This window comes from Chiloscyllium punctatum, chromosome 22, assembly GCF_047496795.1.
Source record: "Chiloscyllium punctatum isolate Juve2018m chromosome 22, sChiPun1.3, whole genome shotgun sequence".
NCBI classification, from domain to species: Eukaryota; Metazoa; Chordata; class Chondrichthyes; order Orectolobiformes; family Hemiscylliidae; genus Chiloscyllium; species Chiloscyllium punctatum.
In genome coordinates, this window is record NC_092760.1 from 46,828,360 (window position 1) to 46,854,136 (window position 25,777).

Below are 25,777 nucleotides of genomic sequence, written 5' to 3' on the forward strand. Positions count from 1 at the left end.
AGGATTCTATATTATCATTATCGAATAAAACAATCATGGTAATTAAGTTAAAATATTACTTTTCCTTATGAAGCACATTATCCACCAGTCATAGAATGAATATCAAATTATTGATTATTTTTAATGTCTAGATACAAAGGTAGTAATGCATCATTTCTTTATCAGTAGTATGTCACTGCTTGCTCATGTTGATCTATTTAAAAACTAAGTCATGTCTTTGTGTGATGAATAATAGATGCTGAGATCATATGATGTAGCAGTGATTGGCATGACATTAATCAAAAATATAATTTTATTCTAGTTCACACCAGAGCAGATTGCAGGAAAGGATGTTCGTCTCTTGAGAATTAAAAAGGTAACAAGAATTATTTCTCCAGTAGAATTTATATTCAAATTCATAATAAATAGAAAGATGCCTATTTTATATGCTTTACTTCTATACATCTGCAAGCTTGACAAAATATTTTCAAGAGGGTGCTTTGCATTGCGGTTTTTACATCAAACTAATCTTACTGTAGCATTTTGTCCATGTAGCATTTGACAAATAAGAACCCTAAATGTCATCTTGGTAGCAAGTGCAATTGGAATACTTGGCTCCAAACACCAAGATTTCATGTTCATGTATTGGGGTTGTCACTCCATTTGGAGGATGAATTTGTCATTTTTAGCCAGGGGTCAGTACGTGCAAATCTAAGTGGAGTTCAAATGTTCAAAAAAGGAACCAAAAAAGTAATGAATAATCAGCAAAGTGTTACTAGCAATTTGTATACCGAAAGTTTAATTTGCAGTTTGAAAATTATCAGTCATTTTCTGTTGTTTTCAAGAACGGTTAACATTTGTACATATCTCGATGATTCTTCATAAGCAATTAAAATGGATATTTTAATAGTTGTATTTCACATATATAGCTGCCCTCTATCACTCGATACTTAATATTGCATTAATTTCTGAATTAATCTCTGAATATTGGCCACACTGGTGAAGAGGCACTTACATAAACCGCTTTGTGATCCACGTTATATCTGTGCACCACTCAAGAAAGTGAACCATTGATTTAAGTTCAAATCATAAACTGTCATTGACATTTGAGCAGGTGCTCCACAAAAGGTTAATATGACAGCTCATACCATTGTTGGGGAGGTGGGGGGGGGGGGGGGGGGAATGATATATTTGAACATTCATTCATGGACAGAAAACAGAGAATAGGGATAAATGGGGTATTTTCAAGTCGGTAGGCTGTAAATAAGGGAGTAACAAACAGATCAGTGCTAAGGCCTCAAATATTCATAATCCATATTAATGACTTCAAAAAGAGCCTGGGGGCAATTTCTCCAATTTTACCAACCCAGATGGGAATGTAAGCTGTGAGGAAGGCAGAAAGGGGCTGCAAAAGGATATAGCCAAATTGAGTGAATAAATAACAGGTTGGAAAATTGAGAATAATGCAAGGAAGTTTGTTGGATATTTAGTTTTGCATTAAACAAAGGAAAACAGGAAAATGACATGTTGTCTTTTATTGCAATTAAATTGGGGAATAGAATAACAAGTGCTGATGCAATTATTTATGGCTAGTTCAAGATTCTCTTAAGGTTAACATGCAAGTTCATTTGGCAGTTAGGAAGACAAATGCGGTGTTAGCATTCATTTTGAGAGGGCTAGGATACAAGAACAGGGATATTCTGCTAAGGCTGTGTAAGTCTGTGGTCAGACCGCATTTGGAATACTGTGAGCAATTTTGGCCCTGTATCTAGCGAAGAATGTCCTGGCTTTGGAGGGGGTCCAAAGGAGCTTCACAGTAATGTCCTGGGAATAAAGGACTTGTTATATGAAGAATGATTGAGGATTCTGAGTCTATACTTGATGGAGTTTAGAAGGATATGGAGGGATCTCTTTGAAATTTACAGATTACTGAGAGGCCTGGATAGTGAACATGGAGAAGATGTTTCCACTTGAAGGAGAGACTAAGACCCAAGGGCACAGACACAGAATTAAAAGACAACCCATTAGAATGGAGATGAGGAGAAATATCTTCAGCTGAAGGGTGGTGAAGCTGACAAACTCATTGCTGCAGAGTCTGTGGAGGCCAAGGATTTGAATGTCTTTAAGACAAAGATAAATTGGTTCTTGATTGGTAAAGGAATCAGGGTTTTGGGGAGAAGGCAAGAGAATGAGGTTGAGAAACATATCAGCGATGATCAAATAGTGGAGCAGACTCAGTTGACTAAATGACCCAATTCAGCTCCTATCTCTAGTCTTATGAGATCATGCTTGGTGTAATGTATTTGCAAGCAAATTGCAAACAGTATGTCAAGTATGGAGGTAATTCAATGAAGCTTCATTGGATTGGTTTCTGGGATGAGATAGTTATCCTATGATGAGAGAGGTGAGTAAATTAGGTCAACACATTTTGGACATCAGAAAAATGAGAGGTGATATAATTGAAACATATAATATCCTGATGGGTGTTGACAGACTAGATGCTGAGATGTTGTTTCCCCTGGTTTGAGAATTTAGAGCATGGAGTCATGTCTCAAGATTTGACATTGATCATTTAAGAATTAGATGAGAAATTTATTCACTCAGAAGAATTCTCTACCCTCGAGGTTTGTGCATATTTCGTGATTGAATATATTCAAGTCTGAGATAGAGAGATCTTTGATCTCTTAGAGAGTCTAGATGGGGAGAGGTTGGGAAAATTGAGTTGAGACAGAAGATCAATGTGACTGTATTGAATGAAGGAGCCTGCTTGAGAGGCCATGTTGTCTATTTCTACTTCTTGCATTCCAATGTTAGTGAAATGGTTCTGTTGTGCCTGTGATGGCAATAGATTTCTATTCCCCTCAGGTCACGTACCAAGGACCCATAAACACGGTGACCTAAGATGAATGACCTGATATGGCTTGTCTTTATTCTGAGAGTATACCACCAGCCATATTACAACACTTACAATAAAATCTTTGTGAATGTCTTAAAGTTCATAAAATTGTACAGCTAGATTTTAACCTCAAGCTGTTTGGTTGGAGTACCAGGCTGCCTGCTGCAGTTTTTCATCTATTTACTCAGCCTCAGTAAGTGTATTTCCAGAGGAACGCTCATTGATATTGGTATTTAGAAACAAAAGGGAGTAAGGAAAAATATTTTAAAACAGGGCTTCATTAGTTTCAACTAACCTTAACTTAATAATTGCTTCTTTCAGATAAGTTTCTTCTAAATATAAAAATACTCCTGTTATAGTTGCTTGATATAGTATTTAGTAATGCAAAATTGAAATGCTATAGTCTCTTAGGCTATTGTTGACATTTGTAGAATCCCTAGTCATTTAGTTTATAGCAGGGTCGTTTATTGTCTGGTCAAATGCATTCTGGCAGCTTTTTGAGCATTTGCAATTAGCAACATAAAATTTGAAAATGTTATATCACGTACAGTACACGCGTAAATGCAGTTGTTCAATAGTTTCAAATGTGATTTCCATTTACTTTTTACCAGTCTTTTTATGATGTCTGAAAATCATTCCATGCAGCCTATCAAACCACTACCAGCAACACTTGTATCATATCATTCACAGTGAATTGCTATTGCTGGGGACAGGACTTCTAGTGATGAAAGATCTGGCCTGTAAATATAGTGTAAAAACTGCATTGATAACGAAAGTCATTGGAATTCTATAATTGAGCTACAAAGTGTGATCATTGTCTATTCTGTTGTACAGGAAGGACCATTAGATCTTGCAGTAGAGGGGGGCATCAATTCCCCTCTTGGAAAAATTGTCGTATCTGCAATCTACGATGGAGGTGCTGCAGATAAGCATGGTACAGTTATTTCTCTTGTCTCCTGGTGTTCACTTGATTTGAAAACCTTTTACTTCTACTTTTGAGACCATTTTCCTATTCTTATACTTACTAAGTTGAGTTTGTATGTTTGAAGGAAATATCTAAGCAATAATAAACTTAAAAATAAATCCTTTGTGATGTGTAATCACGTTTCTCTCAAATGTCCTTGGGTGTTGCACTGAAACCAATTAAATGTGCAGCTTTTCCATTTATTTCTTAAACTTGAGCATTTTATTTTCAAAGTTGAAAAGCTCTTGACTGCTCCTGTACAATTCCTTGCTCAGGTGAGTTTCAATCTTTGAAGGAGGTGAAAGGTGGAAAGAGACCTAACTGAGTCAGTGAAAAGTGTCAAGTTTTACCAACTTAGTTGGAAACGTGTCCTCGTCCAAATTTAGATAAGTTTTAGTTTCAAATTCAGTTTGAGTTTCATTCTAATACCAACACAGAATCCTTGCTATATTTTTTGAATTGAGTAAATATTCTTAGGTTACAGAAAGATCAATGATAATTTTATGGAATTTGCACATAGTTTGCCAGCTAGATATATTTCAATTTGGAAGCTACCAAAGTGACTCTGTCATTCCTCTGTCTCTGAAGTTCAATACTTTGGTTTGACACATGAATCTAATTTCAATATCTGAGTCATGTTTAAGCTATGCAAATTCCACTTCAGAGCTTGAGTCTAAAATGCAAAGCTGACTATCCAGTGCAGTATTCAGGGAGTGTTCCAAAGTTAGGAATGCTATGAGGAAAGATGGTGTCAAACTTGAAAGGGTTCAGAAAATATTTAAAAGGATGTTGCCAGGGTTGGAGAGTTTAAGCAATAGGGAGTGGTTGAATAGACTGGGACTGTTTTCCTTGGAGTATCGGAGGCTGAGGGGTGACCTTATAGAGATTTATAAAATCATGAGGGGCATGGATAGGGTAAATCAACAAGGTCTTTTCCCCAGGGTGGGGTAGTCCAAAATGAGAGGGCATAGGTTTAAGGTGAGAGGGGAAAGATTTAAAAGCACTTAAGGGGCAACGTTTTCACGCAGCAGGTGGTGTGTATAAGGAATGAGCAGCCACAGGAAGTGGTGGGGGTTGGTACAAATGCGGCATTTAAAAGGCATCTGGATGGGTAGACGAATAAGAAGAGCTTAGAGGGAAATGAGCTGGCAAATGGGACTGGATTTATTTAGGATATCTAGGAGGCAGGGATGAGTTGGACGAAAGGGTCTGTTTCCTGCAGTCCATCTCTACGGCTCTATCATCTTTTGAATGAGAAACTAAATTAAGATTCCATCAGCCTGTTTGGCCGGATGTTAAGGATCCATTGGGGTGAAATGAAGGAGGGAAAGAGTGTTATCACCCGTTTCCTCATCAATGCTTGTCCCTCAGTTAATATCACAATAAACTGATGACCTATTCATTCATGCATTACTATAGTAAAACAGTTTTTAGAATAAATTTTATTTGGCTGCAAGTATTTTTGAATGTCTGGGAATAGTTCTGCATACCTTTTTTATATAAGGACATGTAAAAATGCAAGCACCAATGAAGAAGGAAACCCATAGAAACACATATTTACTTTTCAAAAATTATATAATATTCACACTGTTATATTCAAGTGAAGCTCATTGTGTAGCAAAGAAGTCAAAAGTTTTTCTCTTCCCCTCTATTCGGCGGAGTGGTGGCACCATGGCTTCAGCAGAGCTAAAGATGGGTTCCACCTTTCTTTGTTTGGAATCTATTAGGGCCCTAACAAATGCAGCCAGTTTTACTTGTGAATCACTGAGGTAGGAAATGGCTTGTTTCCTACTTGGAGGAAAGGAAACAAGCAATGAGCAATGGGTGTACTTTAAGATGAATTCCCATTTCCAGGAGCCCACTCTCCAACCTCCCTCTTGTAGTTCACCTGCATTTCTCTGCGAACAGGAAGCTCAAGCACTTCGCTGCATGTCAGTGAGTAATTGAATGGTAAATCTTCCCTCTATCTACTGTAAAGAGGCAGACGTAGATTGGCATTGGTGTAGGTTGACATGCATTGTGCATCTGCAAGTGTTGCTCCATTTAGATGGCATTATTACCTGAGAAATAATGATACTTTTATTTGAAACTGGCCCCTTCAGTCTCTTATCAAGGCTGTGCATAGCTTCAGGAGATTCTGACAGAGCCACTGATGTTTTTAGCTACTGAGCCATAGCTTTCCTACTTGATAGATAACCCTTCAGGCACATCAACTGTGTCCATCTGAGCAATGCTTGGAAGGATGGTGCCCACCAAAAAGGACCTTGCACCATTGTCCCTTTCTCCAATTGCTCTAACTCAAGTGTGAAGTACACCTTTCTATGCATCAAATACTCACCCTCTCCTACTTCTCCTCAACCTGATACATCAGCAGCTGGAAATATTATGAAATGTTAAAGACGTGAGTTAGTTCTGGCATTGAGATGGGATATAAGTTCAACTTAGTGCTGATCATAATAGCTTGCTGATCGGGATGTGAATTCTATATAATTAAAAGTTGAGTTCCAATGTCACCAAGTCTGTGGACTACTTCAATGTCTCCATCGCCACTACTCAGTACTTGTGCCATCTGACAGATCTCCATTGTTCTTAGGGTAGCAATGGGTGCTAATCCACCCTGGTTCGTTGACATTCCCTGGGAGTTGGGTCTTTTTTTTCCATAGTGATGAAAAGTTATGAGTGTAAGAACCTTGTGACAGTACTGTGCCTTTAAGAGGTGTATTTTGTCTTGGATTTTTATTTATGAAGAGAGGTTGAGGCAGAGTTGAGGAATGGTCTGCTCAAAGTCATTAAAATATGCAGTTTGAGAGTCTTTGGTCCTTTTTAAATTTGGAACAATAGAAGCAGCCTGAATGGGTGGGGTCAAGCTCCCACAGACTGTGATTTTTAGTTTTAGCTTTCAGTAACTGTTAGGACTGATATTTCTCTGTCTCTTTGCTACGGCTAAAAGCTTGGGTTCTGTTCTTGCTACTAGAATTGCATGTGAAATGATACATTTTACTGAATTTGACTTCGGCAAGGGTGTTTTAAGGGGTATTACTTTATTGGAACAGCTGCTGTTTAATAGTTAAATAATCTATCATTATGTTGAGTTTTCCAATAGAATTAAGTTATTTCAACCTTTTATTTGTATTTTAACTATAGTGTATGAATAAAGTGTGTTTTGCTTCAAGCCTGATAGTTTTACTGATCAAATTGCATCAGGGAAGTCAAAACCTGGTACTTGCCTTTAAAATAAGAAAAGTTTAGGGTCTAGACTATCTTCTTGACATGTTTTGAAGGGGTTTGGTCTAGTTTATAACAATCTGAATGTTCATTAAAGATGGAATGAGGATATTTGAACAGGGTGATTGCGAGGAAAGGTACAGAGGATGAATATGAATGGTGGAGACAGATGGAGATGTGAAGAGGAGCAGGAGGAGAGAATGGGAGTAACTGAGAGGAGTGTCCATCAGGGAGGTGCTATGCAGGAGAATGAGAGTGTGATATTTGCCATCTGAAAGTGGTATGCCACTCACCTTGTCAATCCCAACAAGATCACTGAAACTTTTATGCTACAGGATCCAGGTTTTCTGCACCACCTGTCAGTCAGACTGTAACTTCCATCCAAGCTAACTTGCCTTCTTATCCGGCCCCAAAGGTAGAAGTCTGAATCAACCACTATCCTCAAAAACGAGTCTGAGAGCCAATATTTCCACATTTGACTTCCATCTCTCCTCCTTTTCAGTGCAAGATTTATTGCTGCCCTTGTGATTTCTGCTGGAGCCCCATCAAATAGAAGCCATTCAATGATAGATCCAGGTTGTGATCCAGCCCATCCTCCTGTTTGTAACAGCATGAATCAGTTAAAGAACACCACCAATTCCCTCAGGAGGTGCTGACCCAGTGATAGTCTGCCAATTTGGCAGGGGCTGTGTTGAGAAAATTCCACTGAGGTATTGTGTGGAAAGCTGATGTGACAGAATTAGAAGAAGTGACTAAAAGTTTATTTTATGAGATGAGCAATAAGGAGAGAAAGGAAAACATATTCTATTTAATATTCAAGAAGTAATAAAGGAGGAAAGCAGTAGGAAGTTGAGAGCTCAATGGAGCACTCTAACCTTGACAGTCTAGTATTGGCAACGCTACTTTTCTTGGAATATTTCCATCCATGCCATCATGACAGGTTGCCTTGAGAAAGGTACTTCTGCACAGTATCTTTTGGGTATGGTGAGCGTGAATAAAGAGTACTTTAAGAGCTTTCCAGACATGGCTGTCAGAGGATTTGCAATGTTTTTTTCCATTGGTGAACAGTCTGTGTTACTGTGACAGCAGGGAACAGACTTTGAGACAGCTGTAAGTGTGATGATAATGCTTTAGCCCACTTGAAGAGCTCTCACATAACTCTGTCGGGAGTTGCCAGGTTCCTGGACTGCTGATAACCCTGCAATTTCAGCAGGCATTAAACTGACAAATTTCCACTGAGAGAATGGTGATAAGGTGGAAGTAACAGATATTGATCTCTCTTCATCTGTGATAATGTGCTCTGGAACGATAGTAATAAAAATCCTGAATTGTGAAATATTGCATCAAAAGAGTGGTGGAGGTAACAAGCTGGACTGTTAAAGACAATCTTTCAATCTTCAGAGTCTGTATTGGTATTATCAGCTTCTAAATTATTTTGATGAAGGAGGAACAGCTGGGAGAGATAGTGTTACAAGTAACATAACCAGGTTTGTATAAAATGACAGAGCAATACACAATATATCAATTGCATATTTAGTGAATAGTAATATTGGTAATTATATTTATACATAATTAATTGTTTTGTAAAAAGATATAGTGCACAGATTGTGTGTTCAGGTAGTTGGCATTCTCTTAAATAATATATTTGCCAAATGCTCATGCTTGTGTTCATGATGATAACCTCAATACATCCAAGTCTAATGGTGCAGTTGTCACTACTTGCTGACAACCTGATGAGATGAGAAATGAAGCAAATTCCAATGCACACCATGTACTTTCCAAAGAGCTTTGAGTTCATAGCGTGGAATGCTTTCATTTGAGAAGTCTCCATTTGCAACATTTATGTTAGAATGTGAGGAAAGAGTTAAATCTTTACAAATAACCTTCTTTAAATTGCCTAATTTTAATCAATGAAATCATAAAGACAGTTTTTTTAAACTGTTGGAATACAGTTCCACAAAATTACAACTGTTATTTCAACCTAGTTTAAACTTGTTAAAATGAATTTGTTAAATCTCAGCTTCTTTGAAATAACTTTTAATAAAATTGCCAGTTCATTAGTAAAGTTGGTATAATATTATTTCAATCTCAAATTTGTATTTAGGGATATGTTGGACAAAGTTGTATAATAAGCCATGATAACTGTATCAATTATCATGTTATGCAGAAGAAAGGTTGAGGTCATTCACTGAGGCCTGGCAACTGTCCAAACATGAAAGACGTAGGGCTATGGTGAGGAGCAGAGAGGCTGCTTGAAGGTCAATGAAGTATTTATGCGGATTGCAGTCACCGTGGTAGTAATGAATGCTGATCTCTGGGTCTGATTTTAGTCTGTGACATTGCATTTCTCTGAAACAAGTCTAATAATTGTCTTGAAATTAAAGATTTTCGTCATTCGTGGTCAAGTTATTATTGCCACTTTACCATGCAATGGAGGAAATTGAGATGGAAAATATCTGTTGGTTTAGGATCTTTGTTGACCATGTATTGTGCAATCTCCCAGCCTTCATCTTAGTAACCATAATGAAATAGATACTTTTATTTGGAGGTAATATAGCAAAAATTCTCATAGCACTGGTTTCTGACACAAAATAGCCAAGTATGGACCTTGGACATCATCATCGTGAATTCTTCGAGCCACAAATGCCACTCAAGTGCGCCAAAGCATTGTGCTGGTCAGGTCTCGAGTTTCAATTGGCCTCAATGGCAGGTTGATCCATTTGCCCTGGGCAAAAAGTCAAACCAGATCAGGCAAAACCCAGAAGACTGTGCTCTTCCTTGGTTCTATAAACTTTAAAGAAAACCTGTTGCTTTGTGCCTGCCTCCAGTGGTCCCGTTTAGTCACCTAATTAGCAGACCTTAAGACCTCGAACATCATAGTTAGGAGGGGAATGTGCAGCTCAAACTCCACCCAGTTGATGGCCAATATTGATTCAAACTGTATTGCCACTTGTATTTGCAGGGCACCGAACACACATTTCAAGTGTTCGCTGTGCACCTGGATATTACTGGCTTCCAATTTGTCAGTTAGCACTGTTCTGTTGGTGACTATATTAAACAAGAAGTTAAAAGTGTTTGTAATAAGAGCGCTGCAATAATCATGGGTGATTTTCATATATATTTGGTCTGGGCAAGCCACATCTGCAATAATTCAGTGGCAGATGAATTCCTAAAGTGTGTATATGAAGGCTTTTTAGACCAACAATTAGAGAACAGGCTTTCCTGGATTTAGTATTGTATGTCAAGAATGACTTAATTAATCTTGTATGATGTAGTTTTGGTAAGAGTGACCATAACATCAAACAATTCTTCATTGTGAATAGAAAGTAAAGTAATCCAGTCTGAAACTAGGGTCTTAAGTCTAAACACAGAAACTACAAAGGTATTCAGTGTGAGTTGACTATAATAGATTGGGTATCTTCATTGAGAAACGTAATAGTGGATAGGCATTTGCAAATTTGTAAAGAATGAATGCGTGCATTGCAACAGTTATTAATTCTTTCTGGCTAACAAAATAAATTAAGGATAGTATTAGATCAGAAAGAGGAGACACATAAACTGTATAATGAAAGTGAAAAGCCTGAAGATCAGGAGTAGTTTAGAATTCTGCAAGGGAGGATGAGGTGGTTGATTAAGAGGGGTAAAATAGAGTGTAAGAGTAGACCTGCAAGGGACTTAGGAACAAACTGAGAGGACTTCTATAAGTATGTAAAAAGAAAATGTTTTGTGAAAACTAGTATAGACACACTCTGAGATGGGAGATTTGTTAATGGAGAACAAGCAAATGGCAGAGCTGTTACAAAACTACTTAAATTCTGCATTCCCAAAATGCTGGAAAGCAAGGGTTAATTGAGGAGGAGGAATGAAGGAAATTTAGTATCAGTAAAAAAAAGTGCTTTGCAAATTAATTGGATTGAAAGTTACTAAGTCTCCAAAGCCTGATAATCTACATCACCAGATACTAAAAGGAGAAGGCTGTGGAAGTAATGGATGTTTTGATCGTCAAGTTCCAAAATTCTGGAACAGTCCTACACAGAAACATCACATAGATAATAGAAGCAGGAGTAGACCATTTAACCCCTTGACCCTGCTGTGGCCATTCGTTATGATCATAGCTGATCATTGAGCTCAATACCCGAATCCCACCCTACCCCCATACCCTTTGATCCCTTTAGCTATAAGAGCTACATCTACCTCCTTCCTGAAAATGCATAATATTTTGGCTTCAATCACTTTCTGTGGTTGCAAATTCCACAGGCTTACCACTCCCTGGGTGAAGAAATTTCTCCTCATTGGAGTCCTACCAGGTTTATCCTTAAACTATGGCCCTGGTTCTGGACTCTCCCACGATTGGGAATATCCTACATGCATCCTGTCTAGTCCTGTTAGAATTTTATGCATTTTTATGAGATTCCCTATTTATACTTCTCCGGTGAATACAATCCTAACAGACTCAATCGCTCCTCATACGTTAGTCCTTCCATCCCAAGAATCAATTTAGTAAACCTTTGCTGCACTCCCTCTATAACAAGAATATCTTTTCTCAGGTAAAGAGACCAAAATGCACACAATATTCAAGGTATAGGCCTCAACAAGGTCCTGTATGATTGCAGCAACACATCCTTGATTCTGTACTCAAATTCTTTTGCTGTGGAGGCCATCATGCAGTACCCCACTAGTCACTGCCTGCCATTCACAAAAACATCTGTTTATTCCCACTCTTTGTTTCCTGTCCATTAATCAATTTTGTATTCATCTCGATAAATTACCTTGCATTTTAATTTCACACAGTATTGTCTAATGTAAAACTTTGCCGAAAGCCTTCTAAAGTCCAAATAAACCATGTCTTGCAGCCCCCCAATTAATTCTACTAGTTGCATCCTTGAAGGTTTCCAATAGATTTGTCAAGTATGACTTCCCTTTGATAAACCACACTGATTGTGTCTGATTTGACCACCGTTTTCTAACTGCTCTGCTATAAAATCCTTGATAATGGACTCTAGCATCTTTCCTGCCACTGATGTCGCTGGTCTATTATTCACTGTTTTCTCTGTCTTTTTAAATATTGGGATTACATAAATTACCTTCCAATCTGTAAGAACCATTCTAGCGTCTATGGAATGATTGCTACCAATGCATCCATTATTTCTAGGGCCACTTCCTTAAGTAATCTCTGTACAGTATTATGCTCTGGAGATTTATCCTTCAATCTACATCAAATCATGTCTCACAAACTTGATTGAATTTTTTAAAGAAGTAACAAAGAAGATTGATGAGGGCAGAGCAGTAGATGTGATCTATATGGACTTCAGTAAGGCATTCGACATAGTTCCCAATGGGAGACTGATTAGCAAGGTTAGATCTCATGGAATACAGGGAGAACTAGCCATTTGGATACAGAACTGGCTCAAAGGTAGAAGACAGAGAGTGGTGGTGGAGGGTTGTTTTTCAGACTGGAGACCTGTGACCAGTGGAGTGCCACAAGGATCGGTGTTGAGTCCTCTACTTTTTGTCATTTACATAAATGATTTGAATGTGAGCATAAGAGGTACAGTTAGTAAGTTTGCAGATGACACCAAAATTGGAGGTGTAGTGGACAGCAAAGAAGGTTACCTCAGATTACAACAGGATCTGGACCAGATGGGCCAATGGGCTGAGAAGTGGCAGATGGAGTTTAATTCTGATAAATGCGAGGTGCTGCATTTTGGGAAAGGAAATCTTAGCAGGACTTACTTACTTAATGGTAAGGTCCTAGGGAATGTTGCTGAACAAAGAGATTTTGGAGTGCAGATTCATAGCTCCTTGAAAGTGGAGTTGCAGGTAGATAGGTTAGTGAAGAAGGCGTTTAGTATGCTTTCCTTTATTGGTCAGACTATTGAGTTCATGAGTTGGGAGGTCATGTTGCGGCTATACAGGACATTGGTTAGGCCACTATTGGAATATTGCGTGTAATTCTGGTCTCCTTCCTATCGGAAAGATGTTGTGAAACCTGAAAGGGTTCAGAAAAGATTTACAAGGATGTTGCCAGGGTTGGAGGATTTGAGCTACAGGGAGAGGCTGAACAGGCTTGGGCTGTTTTCCCTGGAATGTCGGAGGCTGAGGGGTGACTTTATAGAGGTTTACAAAATTATGAGGGGCATGGATAGGATAAATAAACAAAGTATTTTCCCTGGGGTCAGGGAGTCCAGAACTAGAGGGCATAGGTTTAGGGTGAGAGGGGAAAGATACAAAAGAGACCTAAGGGGCAACTTTTTCACGCAGAGGGTAGAACGTGTATGGAATGAGCTGCCAGAGGATGTGGTGGAGGCTGGTACAATTGCAACATTTAAGAGGCACTTGGAAGGGTATATGAATAGGAAGGATTTGGAGGGATATGGGCCAGGTGCTGACAGGTGGGACGAGTTTGTGTTGGGATATCTGGTCGGCATGGACAGGTTGAACCGAAGGGTCTGTTTCCATGCTGTAGTATCTCTATGACTTTATGACTCTAATTTATCCAACACCATTTCTATACTAATACAGATTTTCTTCTGTTCCTTTTTCTTTCCTTGTGTTCTACATCATTTCTGGTACATTAATTGTGATTTCCTTTGTGAAGACAGAAGTGATGTATTAATTTAGTTTGTCAGTCTATGTTCCCAATGATAAATTCCTCTGTTTCTGACTGTAAGGGACCTACATCAGTTTTCAGGAATCTTTTTATCTTTACATACCTATAGAAAAGTTTACAGTAAATTCTTGTGTTCACTGAAACTTTATTGGTATATCTTATTTTGCCCTTCCTAATCAATCCCTTGGACCTCTTTTGCTGGTTTCAATTGTTCCCAATCCTCAGGTCTGTTGTTTTTTTCCCCTGCCAATGTTTATGCCACATTTGTGCATCTAAAATTATCTCTAACTTTCCTCATGAGCCGTGGTTTGGCTACTGCTTTCTTTGCATTATTGCACCAGACACAATTAACTATTTTTGCAGTTCACCCATTCGTTCTTTGTATGTTTTGCGAATGCCAATTCACTGTCATTCATTTCGGCAACATTTCTCAATCCATTATTGCCAACTCACACCTCATACCATTGTAGTTTCCTCATTAAATTTCAGAACCCTAGTCTTCACCTTGATGAAGAATTCTATAATATCATGATCCCACATCCACAAGAAGTCTCTCACATTACCTATTACACCTTTCTCATTGCATAATATCTAGTTTAAGATGGCCTGTTCTCTGGTTGGTTCAACGTATTGGTCAAGAAAATCAACTCATATAGACTCTGAGAATTTCAAGTCTATAACATTGTGACTTGTTTGATTTGCGCTTTCTAAATGCAGATTAAAGTCACCCATATCTGCAGAGATTACTTTACCGTATGCATCTCTGATTTCCTGGGTAATACCATTCCCAGCACCACCACGGAGGTTTAGCGGTCTATACACAAACCTTTTTTTTTTCCCCTTGGTATTTCTTGATTCTATCCACATAGATTCTGTATTGTCTCAGCTAATATCTTTCCTCAATATTGTGTATACATGCACTTCAATCAGTAATGCAACTCCATTTTGTCTATCTTTACTAAATACTGAATACCCATGAATGTTCAGTTCCTGTCCCTGGTCACTCCGCAACCATGTCTCCATAATCCCAACTGTATCATATCCATGCACATTTGCATAATTAATTCATCCACTTTGTTTTGAATGCTTCATGCATTCAGGCACAATGCCTTGAAGCTTGTCTTTTTAATGTTCCTTGTTCTATAACAAATTTTTTACTATAGCCTTGTTTGATTCTGGCCTTTGATTCCTCTGCATATCACTTCTCTTTTTTCCTTTTCTGTCATTTGTTCTTTTACTTGATTCCCCATTCCCTGACTCCTGGCATAGGTTTATATCACCCTGCCAAACTAGTTTAAATCATCCTCAACCACCCTGACAAAAACTCCCCCACCGCGTCAGTCCTGGTCCTGCCTAGCTGTAACCTGTCCTGTTTGTATTGGTCCCACCACTCCCAGAAATGGTCCCACTGCCCCAGGAATCTGAAACCCTTGCCCCTCACACCATCTCTGTTGGCATGTAGTCATCCAATATATCCTGCTAATTCTACTAACAGCATTTAGCACTGCTAGTATTCCTGAAATCACCACTAGTTTTGAGATGCTTCTTTTCAGCTTGCTCCCTACCTCTCTATATTCTGCTTTTAGGGCCTTTTTTTTTGGTACCAATGTCTTTGGTACCAATGTGTACAATGATCACTAGCTGGTCACCCTCTTCCTCCAGGATGTCCTCTAGCCATTCTGAAACATCTATGATCCTAGCACCAGGGAGACAACATATCAGCGTTATCCTGGCAGATTGGAAAGTGCCAAATATGCCATGCTACTTAAAACAAAGGAGAGAGAAAGGAAATCTCTAACTACAACCCAGTTCCTCTAATATCAGTAGTAAGTAAAATGCTGGTCTGTTTAAAAAAAAAGAGTACAATAACAAAAAGCACTTAGAAAAGATCAATGGCCTTTAGCAAAATCGTCATGGATTTATGAAAGGGGAATCTTGTTTGACAAACCTATTGGGGATTTTGTTTTTCAGGTATAACTAATGGATTGGATCAGGGAGAACCAGTGGACTTGGTATATTTGAAATTTCAGGACACTTTTAATAAATTCCCACATAAGAGGTAGTGTACAATATTTAATCATGTGGGATTGAGATAATATACAGGCATGGATTGAGAATTGGTTAGCAGACAGAAAACGTCAGAGTAATAAATGGGTCTTTTTTATGTGTGAAAGGAGATGACTAGAAGGTTTCCATAAGGTTTGGTGCTTAGGCCCCAACTCTACAAAACATATACCACGATTTGGATGCAATGTTTCCAAGTTTGTTCACAGCACAAAACTAGAAGAAATTGAGAGTGAGGAGAAGGATACAAAGATGCAAAAAGGCAATATAGACAAGTTGTGTGAGGGGCCAAATGCATGGTAGATGAGATTTAATGAGAATAAGTATGAAATTATCTGCCTTGGTATGGCAGAGTATTATTTAAATTGAGAAGTGCTGATGAACAAAGGGACACCGGTGAACTTGTACATGATTGTTGAAAACAAGCATGTAGATGCAGCAACCAGTTGGGAAGAAAATGGTATATTGGTCCTCATTGCAAGAGAGTTTAAGTATAGGAACAAAGAAGACTGGCTGCAGAACCTTGCTGTGATCACACCTGGTATATTGTTTACAGTTTTGTTCTCTTTACCTAAGAAAGAACGTACTTACCATAGAAAGCATTCAGTGAAGATTGCTGCAACTTATTTATGAATCTCTTCTCATTAGACTACCTAATGATTTTGCTCTAGCACTTTAGACCAAGCAAACTCTGTAGACCCATCTTGAAAAGGTGGATTGTGCCTCTCTATCTCACCTCATTACAGGACAGTGGTTGGCATTCTCTGCTCAAATGACTATGCTATTTGATGGTGTCCAAAACAAATTTCTCTTTTTATTGATTCCTTTTGGTCATGTATCAATGTTTTATATCGATATTATAGATTTGTTCTCATTTAATAGATCAAAAATGGTAATTTCCTAATTTTCAGGATTTAAGGAATGATAGGAGAAATTAACTCCATGTTGCTGAAGGATTCTAAATGCAAACTTGTTGAATACAAGGTTGAAATTGTGAACTGACGCACTACTCACTCATAGAAGAAGACATCAAAATATATGTTGGGGATTACTACTTAAATCATTTATGAGAAAAAAGATTGATGAAATTTCTAATTATGTTCCATTTAGTGAGCTGTTTTTTAGTTTTTTATTGTATATTTTATAAAAAGGTAAAGTGATGCAGGAAAAATAATATGAATATAAAATACTTACAATTTTTCTTATCTTTCCTCATTTGAAAATAATAGATTAAAACTCCAGGCTGATAAACAGTGAATGCTACCAAATACCTGGATGGGTGTTCACAAGGGACTGTTCCAGTCCAGTCATAAGCTTCACATGGACGTACTTTCCAACAGGTGTCAGTGGATAGTAACATAATCAGGGAGTTTAGCTATTTTATTTTTCTTCACCCAACCAAGTATAATATGGACATTTATTACCTATAAGGGTTCTTTTCAGCAACTTCCTTTGTTCAAATTAGGATTCACCTTAAACGGATTGAATCTCTTAGAAAACAGCTCAATTCTCTGCCATAGACATTTGATTTTAATTTTCATGAAGTTCAAATAGCTCTTCGTTTTGGGGACATGGGAAATTCTATTAATTATAAAATAGTAATCAAGACACAGTAAATTGTTATTTTCCTCACGAGGAGTTATTGTAGCATAAAATCTATTGTATTACATTCGTGCTATTTATGTACTTGCTCATCTATTATTCAACTAATTCATTTACAATTAAAGTCTAAAGCTAGATCTGAAATGATGAATGCCACTTGTGAAAGATGTGAGAAAGATCCTGTGGATGCATGGCAAGTTTCCATTAATAAAAAATAACAGTTTCTATTCATTATTCTGGGCACATTAGCAAAAGCTTATCTAGATGTTAAACCCATTGATGATACTGTCAAGAGAGAAGGGATTAGTCCATGAAACATGAAGGTAGATTTTAACTTTTGGATGACCAACTGCTAAAGAGTGCTGGTCAACTGCCTATTCCAGCACTGAAGGAGTCAGAGCCATTTTGAGAACCCAAGCCTCGTTTATGTTGAACTAACATGTTGCCCATTCCAAATAGCTGCCAGTGCCCTACTAACATGGTTCAGTGTGGTGCCCTGAGGCTGAAGGCTATTTAGCCACCAACAAGTTAACATCTAGGTGAGCTCACACTTGCTGAGGAGGGAAATCCTGAATGGACAGTAGACCAGATTACTTTTGTGCAACTTCTGGGGTTTTCTTGCCAGTTTGCCCAGCAAAATTGTTTAGTCTGATCACAGCTGGTCTGAGATGTAATTGCTAATATGTATATGCTATAGCTTCCCCTTTGTATACTGAAAGGCAACTGCTGTCTGAAGTAGGTGGGCACTACAGCCATTCTTCAATAGATCCCTGTTAAATCAGCTGGGTATGTTAATTCTATTGTTCCTATTAACACTGATTGTGCTTACTTAAAATCTTCACCACAGGCTCAGTAATATGGAGTAAGAAGTGCAGAAATAAATGTAATACTCATTAAGTTATTCATCATTATGACATTATTTGAGAGAATTTGACATTTGTTCAGAGAAAGATCACAAATAAATGAATTCCATGGGACTGGCTAGGATAGAGAACTACTCTGAAGTCACAAAACAATGTAAGTGAAATTGAGGCATGTAAGTGGGCTAGTTTGAAGTGGAATGTTAGTATTTCCTGTTCCATTTCCCTTTCATACAAAATATTTTAGCATCCATCATTAATTCTCTGTAGCCAAGGCTAAACCTTGAATACTGCAGTCCAATGGAAGATAGCACTTCTGGTCAAGATTAAGAAAAGGCATGTGACTGAATTGCCAGTTCCCTCCAGTTTCCAATTCCTTACTTGTCTCTTAGTTGCATACCTCACTGCTTAGCACCCAGTAGTTTTTGGCATTATGAGTGACCTCAAAATGGCATCCACAGTTCACAGGTGAATTTGAAGTCTCTCTGCCATTTTGCATTTTTTGTCTTCTCTGTTGAACATGTGTATTTAAAGGGGTTATCGACCACAGAAAAGTTACTTGTTGGTTGATTTCCATCAGTGTTGGCATGTTTGGTGTCTTCCAAAACAGTTTAAACCTAAAGGTTATGGGAGGGGGTTGGGATCCCAAAATGAGGTCATGAGCTGAACTTTAGGTTGCCAAATCTGAGGCAACAAGGTAGTGGAACTTTGACAGAGTTATAAACATCTGTGCCCCATGCTCTAATAGCCCCACTGCTCTCTAAGTTCTAACTGAGCCGTTATCACTGAAATAACTGCACAGAGGCCAGTATCCCATCACCAAGTCACCCTTTATTTACAAGTGGAGAGATCTTGACACTGATTCATCTCTCTCCGAGCCAACTCTCAGAGTGAACAGGAGGTCTGACTTCTTGTTCTTTTTATTTTATTATACAATACAGTGTACAAACAATTAACATTAACAGTTCTATACAAAGAAACAGCAATTTACAGAGAGAAGAGCATCAAAGCCAGATCCCAAACCCTACTGTTCAATCAGTTTTCAGGGAAATGAAGACAAACCTCAAATCCCACTTTCAGTCATCACAAACATAGTAGTAACAAATACATACAAGACAATCCAATTAGATAAGAAACAGTGCATAGAATATAACCCCACCCCACCCACCACCCACCAACCCCCAACCACCACCTGGAATACAGACCCCACCCCCGCAGCAAGTCACCCCCTCCCCCCACCTTTCGCCTACTCTAAGGCAGCCCGCCCCTACGCCACTTCCAGCTCTTCGTCTGCCCCATGCCCATCCCGGCTCTCGGTCCACCCTGACACACCTTCCAGCCACCTCTAGAACAGCCCATCCTGTTTCCTCAGCCCCCACAGGATGACAGCAGTCAGGATGGCCTATCCACCTTCTGGCTTCCCTAACCGCCCTTTGCACTTCCAGCTACCTCTAGGACAGCCCACCCTGATATCTGTCCATGGTAACAGCACTGACGACGGCCTACCCACTTTCCGGCTCTCAGTCTGCTCCCATGTACCATCTGGCTCTTACCCACCCCAATGCACCATCCACTTGCAGACTGTCCTGATGCACCGTAAGGCCACCTCCTGGACACCACATTGCCTTCCCTGGGATGACAGCACAGTAAGACCCAGGGACATACAAGACAGTGCAGATGATAAACCCAACAAGCAAGAAGACAGAGTTCATTATCAACGTACAGAGTTCATTACCATAAACAGTTCTCTTCAAAATGTAGAGTCCATTCCCAGGAACAGAGTCCACTCCAGTATACAAAGTGCATTGTCAAAAATAGATCCCACTCCAATCTGCAGATCCCATTGCCATAATTGGAGTCCACAACTGAAGCCAGAGTCCACTCCAGAAGGAAGTAAATGCACACCCCTTAGCACACTCGGGTGTTCAGTCTCTATAAAGTCCTGGCCCATCCATAGAGAACCAGGCCCACTCACAGGAACACAGTACATTTTAAAGGTGCAATTAACTCTCAGTGGGTTGGTCCATTCCTGAAGGCTGGGTCCACTCCCAAACTCTAGAATGCAGCAAATGCTCACTTCCCAGCAAACACACAGGTGTTCAGTCTTTACTGAGATCTAGTCCACCGACAAATGGTCAGGCCTACCCATACAGGAACAGCTCAGCCCAAACACCAAGAAAAGTGTAAACACATTCAAACAACAAAGAAAACCAGAATGCAAGGGCTAAGCCATGCCACAAAAATCAACGTTGTCCTTTTCTCAAAGTAAAAGAGAAAAGAGCAATACACAGGCTATAGCCAGCCAGTGAAACAACAGTTCCCCAATGAGAACTGAATTACCTGGAACACGTTGACTGTTGGAATCAGCCAGTTTAGAAATCAGTCCTCAATGAAAAAAAATACCAGTTAACAAACTGGCTATATCATTCATCCAGTTCAAGAATCAGGTTTCCTCCAAAAACAAACAGAAACCAACAGCATCAGAACACATTGGATGTGGGCAGCCAACTCAGATTCAGCCCCCTCTTTGACTGAAATTGAGAGTCCTTCACCACTGATACAGCTCCATCAGAGCCAGCTCTCAGGGTGAATAGGAGGTCTGACTTCCTGTTCTTATCTGTCAGCCAGGACTCCATGATTCGACCAGATTAACAGCCCAAATCAGGGAACTCATATTGTATGGGGTCCACCCACTGACCTTGTCACTACAATCACAATTGTCATTTCTAAATAAGGTCACAGTAGGAACATGGTGTGAAAAGTGCTGACCCTATTTAGAAATGACAATTGTGATGATAGTTATGCCAGGTGAGGCCATCCGTAATAAACACACTCAGATGTGGTAAGCAGGATCCCACTTACCATCAATCCCACCCCTTGCCTCCCCTCTGTTACTAATCATCACAACATTGACACAGAAACATAGGCGATAGAACCAGGAATAGGTCATTTGCACTCTCAAGCCTGCTCCTCCATTTGTTATTAGCATGGCTGATCATCAAGCCCAATCTTCCAACCATATCCCTTGATCCCTTTAGCCACAAAGCTACATCTATCTCCTTCATGAAATCAAACAATGTTTTGGCCTCAATTCCACAGGTTCACTCCTCTCTGGCTGAAGAAGTCCCTCCTTATCTCAGACCAAAAAGGCTTACCCATTATCTTTAAACTATGATCCCGGGTTCTGGATCTTCCCACTATCAGGAACATCCATCATCCCTATATCTAACCTGCCTAGTCCTGTTGGAATTTTATTGGTTTCCGTGAGATCCCCCCTCATTCTTCTAAACTGTAGTGAATAGAATCCTAACCATTTGATCTTCCCCTCATGTCAGTCTGCCATCCCAGCAATCAAATTGGTAAATCTTCACTGCACTCACTGTATAGCAAAAACAAGTTTCCTCTGATAAAGAGATCAAAACTGCATACAATATTCCAGTTGTGGCCTCACCAATACCCTTTTTAATTGCAACAAGACATCCTTGATCCTGTACTCAAATCCCCTCGCTGTGAAGGTCAACATACAGTTTGTCGTCTTTGCTTCCTGCTGCATCTGTACGATTACTTTCAGTGATTGGTACACAAGGACACCCAGGTCTCGTTAAATATTCACTTCTTTCGATATCACAACCTGAGCCTCGACTTCAACACTGAGATGTTGGTGCTGACAGGTGGGACTAGATTGGGTTGGGATATCTGGTTGGCATGGACAAGTTGGACCGAAGGGTCCATTTCCCTACTGTGTATCTCTATGACTCTATGTTGATTTGATTCTGCTCATGCTACAATAGAAACTCAGACATCAGCCATCACACCTAGAGTTACTCCCCAATATCATTTAAAATAAATGAGCTCCAGACTCTACAAGTCCTGTATCAAGGAGTCATCTCCATATTCCATGACATTGACTGCAGGCTTTCTGGTAGGCCAATACTCTCAGCATTTTACCTAATTTTCTATTCAACTTGTTCAGAAGTATTGTTACAAACCTCTGGAGTAGGTGAGACTTGAAACTAGGCCTTCTGGGCCAGGTGACATGCTAGAGGACCTTTTACACTAAGCATTTAATTGTACATCATCCTCCACTGGGGCGGGTGGAGTGGAGTGGTATTTGTTATCTTTATCACCTCCCCCGGTTGCAGATTTTCTTGATCTGTGTGTTTCACTGTATGCAGAACCCTCCTCTAATCAATTGTCCTAAATATGCAGAGTGTTTGTTTCTAGGTTTGTGGCTACAAGTATGGGTGAGAGAGAACATGCTTCTTCTTCACTAGTGTCCTCCTGCAATTTTAACTTTTGCTCTTTCACCATACCCTGATCAGTTTAAATTCTTGTTTTCCTGGCCAATCCCATATATCCACTTCAGATTTACAATGTGGTTGATTCTTAACCCTCTGTAATGGTCTGGCAAGCTACTCAATTCAAAAGCAGTTAGGAATGGGTAAAAATGCTGCCCTTGCTAGCAATGCCCAAATCCCATGGAATATTTTAAACAAAAATCCCTCACCCATGCCACTGTTATGAGGTAAAGTACCAGACAGCCACTGTGCCCTGGGGCAATTGAGACCAAGATGTGGACAATTAATTGCGACTTACATTAGATTCCCCTACAGTGTGGAAACAGGCTCTTCTGCCCAACAAGTCCACACCGACCCTCCGAAGAGTAACCCACCCAGACCCATTTCCCTCTGACTAATACACCTAACACTATGAGCAATTTAGCATGGCCAATTCACCTGACCTGCACATCTTTAGACTGTGGGAGGAAACCGGAGCACTCGGAGGAAACCCACGCAGACACAGGGAGAATGCGCAAACTCCACACAGATAGTCATCCGAGGCTGGAATTGAACCTGGGTCCCTGGCGCTGTGAGGCAGCAGTTCTAACCACTGAGCCACTGTGCTGCCCGAATAAAGCTTAAGGGCTTTATTCTTCCTTTGTTGGAGTTTCTCTGTCCGTGGAAGAAAGTGGAAACACAGCAGACAGCCCAGGAGTTTTGACAATGCAGGCTGATGTTAGACAGAAAGGTGAAATACCTCTTATGAGGGTATCTTTTGCACCCACTTTTCCATGATGGTATCCCCCTTGAATCCCTTCTACCCCATTTCCTCTCAACTGCATCTCCACGGCTCTATCCTCCCACGCTAGGGTCTGCAATCATGTCTGCCAAAATCCCCAAACTTATCCATACTCTTGAGACACCTTCAGTTTTTTTGTGGGGTCTGCTTGTAATGGCCATTACTGCCTTTTGAAACCAAAGAGCTGCTGACTAAATGGATATCTAGGGCAGTACTTCCTGTGCCCGAGAAGCAGAAGCCCCTCCCCACATACACTAATTAAGGCCATGCCTAATGTAGTATTGCTGCGCAGCAACCAACTATCAGATCACTAAGGTGCAATCTAACTTTTAGTTTAGGATGATGGGTAATCTGTCCTCCTGTAAAATCTAGTGCCTTGAGTACTATAAGAAGCCCTATTTTAGAGAGGAAACTGTCGTTCCTTACATGAGCTGACCTACATGTGACTCTGGACCCATAACAACATGTTGACTCTTAACTGCCATCCAAGTAATTCGAGATGGGCAAGAAATGCTGGCCCAGCCAGTAATGCCTATATCCCTTAAATGAATAAAAATATATAGGAAAGAGATTAGGTAGATTTCTCAGAATGATTCCTAGACTCTGAGAGTTAAATTACTGGGCAAGATTACACAAAGAACATTTTAGAAGGTTATAGGTTCATGTGATTTTAAAATTTCAAGATCAACATATTATGTAAACAGAAAGGAACTATTGACACTATTTGGGGACCCATGGCTTGAAGGCACATTGGTAATCTAAAGGTTAGAGCTACAGACATTAGAAGTCAATTGCTACAAACAAAAGAAGTTTGGAATTCTCTTCTGTAACTAGCAATTGTCCTTAGATCCATAACTAAATTAAAAACCAAGATTGATAGTCCTTTTTGTTAACCCAGTGGAATATAGCGTTATCAGGCAAAAGTAGTTTTATCAAGTTTCAGAGAGGCCGTGATCTCTTTGAATGGTGGAATTGGTTCAATGGGAGAAAAAGCTGAATACTTTCCTTTATTGGTCTTATAAATGTGTCTTATGAACCCAATTTAAATTTAAACCTTAGTTAAACACATTCAGAGCAGAGGTGTTGTTCACCTGGTGCAAAACTTTAATGATGCAAATGATATAGGTTATGATTTTTCTCCTCCAATCTAACCTTTGTTATTTTTCCAACTGCCTTCATTAGGTGGAATAGTGAAGGGAGATCAAATAATGGCTGTTAATGGAAAGATACTCACTGATGCCACCTTACATGAAGCTCAGACAACGCTGGCAAAGTCTTGGAATAGTGGTGGTGTAAGTATATGTAACCCTCATAATAGACTATTTAGGGTGTAACCATAAAGTAATCCAGTAGCATTTTTTAAAGGAAGACCAAAGTGGAACTAAATTTTATCAACTTCAGGCTAAACAATCACTATTTACATCCCCTAAAGAAACACAAATTATCCACATTGTCCACAGATATAGTTAATTTTCAGGTATACACCATTATATCCAATTTGACCTGACCGTCACATCTTACAGTCATAGAATCATAAAATCCCTTCAGTGTGGAAGCAGGCTATTTAGTCCATCAAGTCCACACCGAGTCGCCGAGGAGCATCCCACCCAGATCACCAACCCCTTGTGATCTCTTTACTGCCTTTGCAGCGACATTGTTTCTTCAACATTGAGTAATGGGTGAGCAGAGCTGAATATTGGGAAGAACAATTGCCACTTTATTAGTCACTTGCCACAAGCTCCATATTCAAGGAATGACTCAAACCCCTCTGTAACTATTGTTTTAGACTGAACCAGATGATTTGCAACTTAAACATCCTCAATATAGTGTTGAGCTTCTAAACTAATACATTTCTCAATCACAAACACTGCCCACTCTGCTTCCAAAACTGTTTTTCCCATATCTTTATTCAAAATCTTGTCCTGAACATCCTTCTCCTCAGAGCTTACTGATCTGCATTAGTTTATATTCCCCAGAATCTGTGTTACATGCATTTCTTTTACCAAAACTTTGTGACTCCTCTTAACATCATCTTCAGCTGTCTTTACTTTTACACTTCAATGAATCACGTTGAGATATTTTTCAATACTGAATATTCTCGCCATGCTTCAATATTCCTTCTCAGGCAGCCACCCAGGATTGAGTTTGACCTTGTTCCACTCCATAACGAAAGGCTCTTCCTATTCCGGTTAGACTCTCTTCCACCCTCTTCTGTCAGGCAGAAGAACTAAAAATGTGTATACACATAGAACAGGTTCAAGTACAGCTTCTTCCCTGCTGTTATTAAACATTTGAATGGACCTTTAATGTTGATCTCATTTTCTGTGCACTTTCTCTGTAGCTGTAACTTTGTATTCTTTGCTCTGTTGTGTTATCAGAATGTACTTTGTATGGTATGATCTACCTGCACTGCATGCAAAGCAAAACCTTTCACAGTACCTAGGTTCATGTGACAATAATAAATCAAATCAAAAGTATGTGTTCTGAGATGGTGAAAC

General features: G+C 39.4%; 1 protein-coding gene across 3 annotated transcripts in view; it reads left to right on the top strand.

Annotated features, from left to right (window-relative positions):
- Positions 1–25,777, top strand: part of ush1c (Usher syndrome 1C) — a 205,414-nt gene that overhangs the window by 168,979 nt on the left and 10,658 nt on the right. For all 3 annotated transcript variants that reach the window (XM_072592221.1, XM_072592223.1, XM_072592222.1), the window contains 3 exons: positions 302–355; positions 3,710–3,809; positions 24,462–24,571. In XM_072592221.1, coding sequence (XP_072448322.1) covers positions 302–355; positions 3,710–3,809; positions 24,462–24,571 — 264 coding nt within the window. The remainder of the gene's footprint in view (positions 1–301; positions 356–3,709; positions 3,810–24,461; positions 24,572–25,777) is intronic.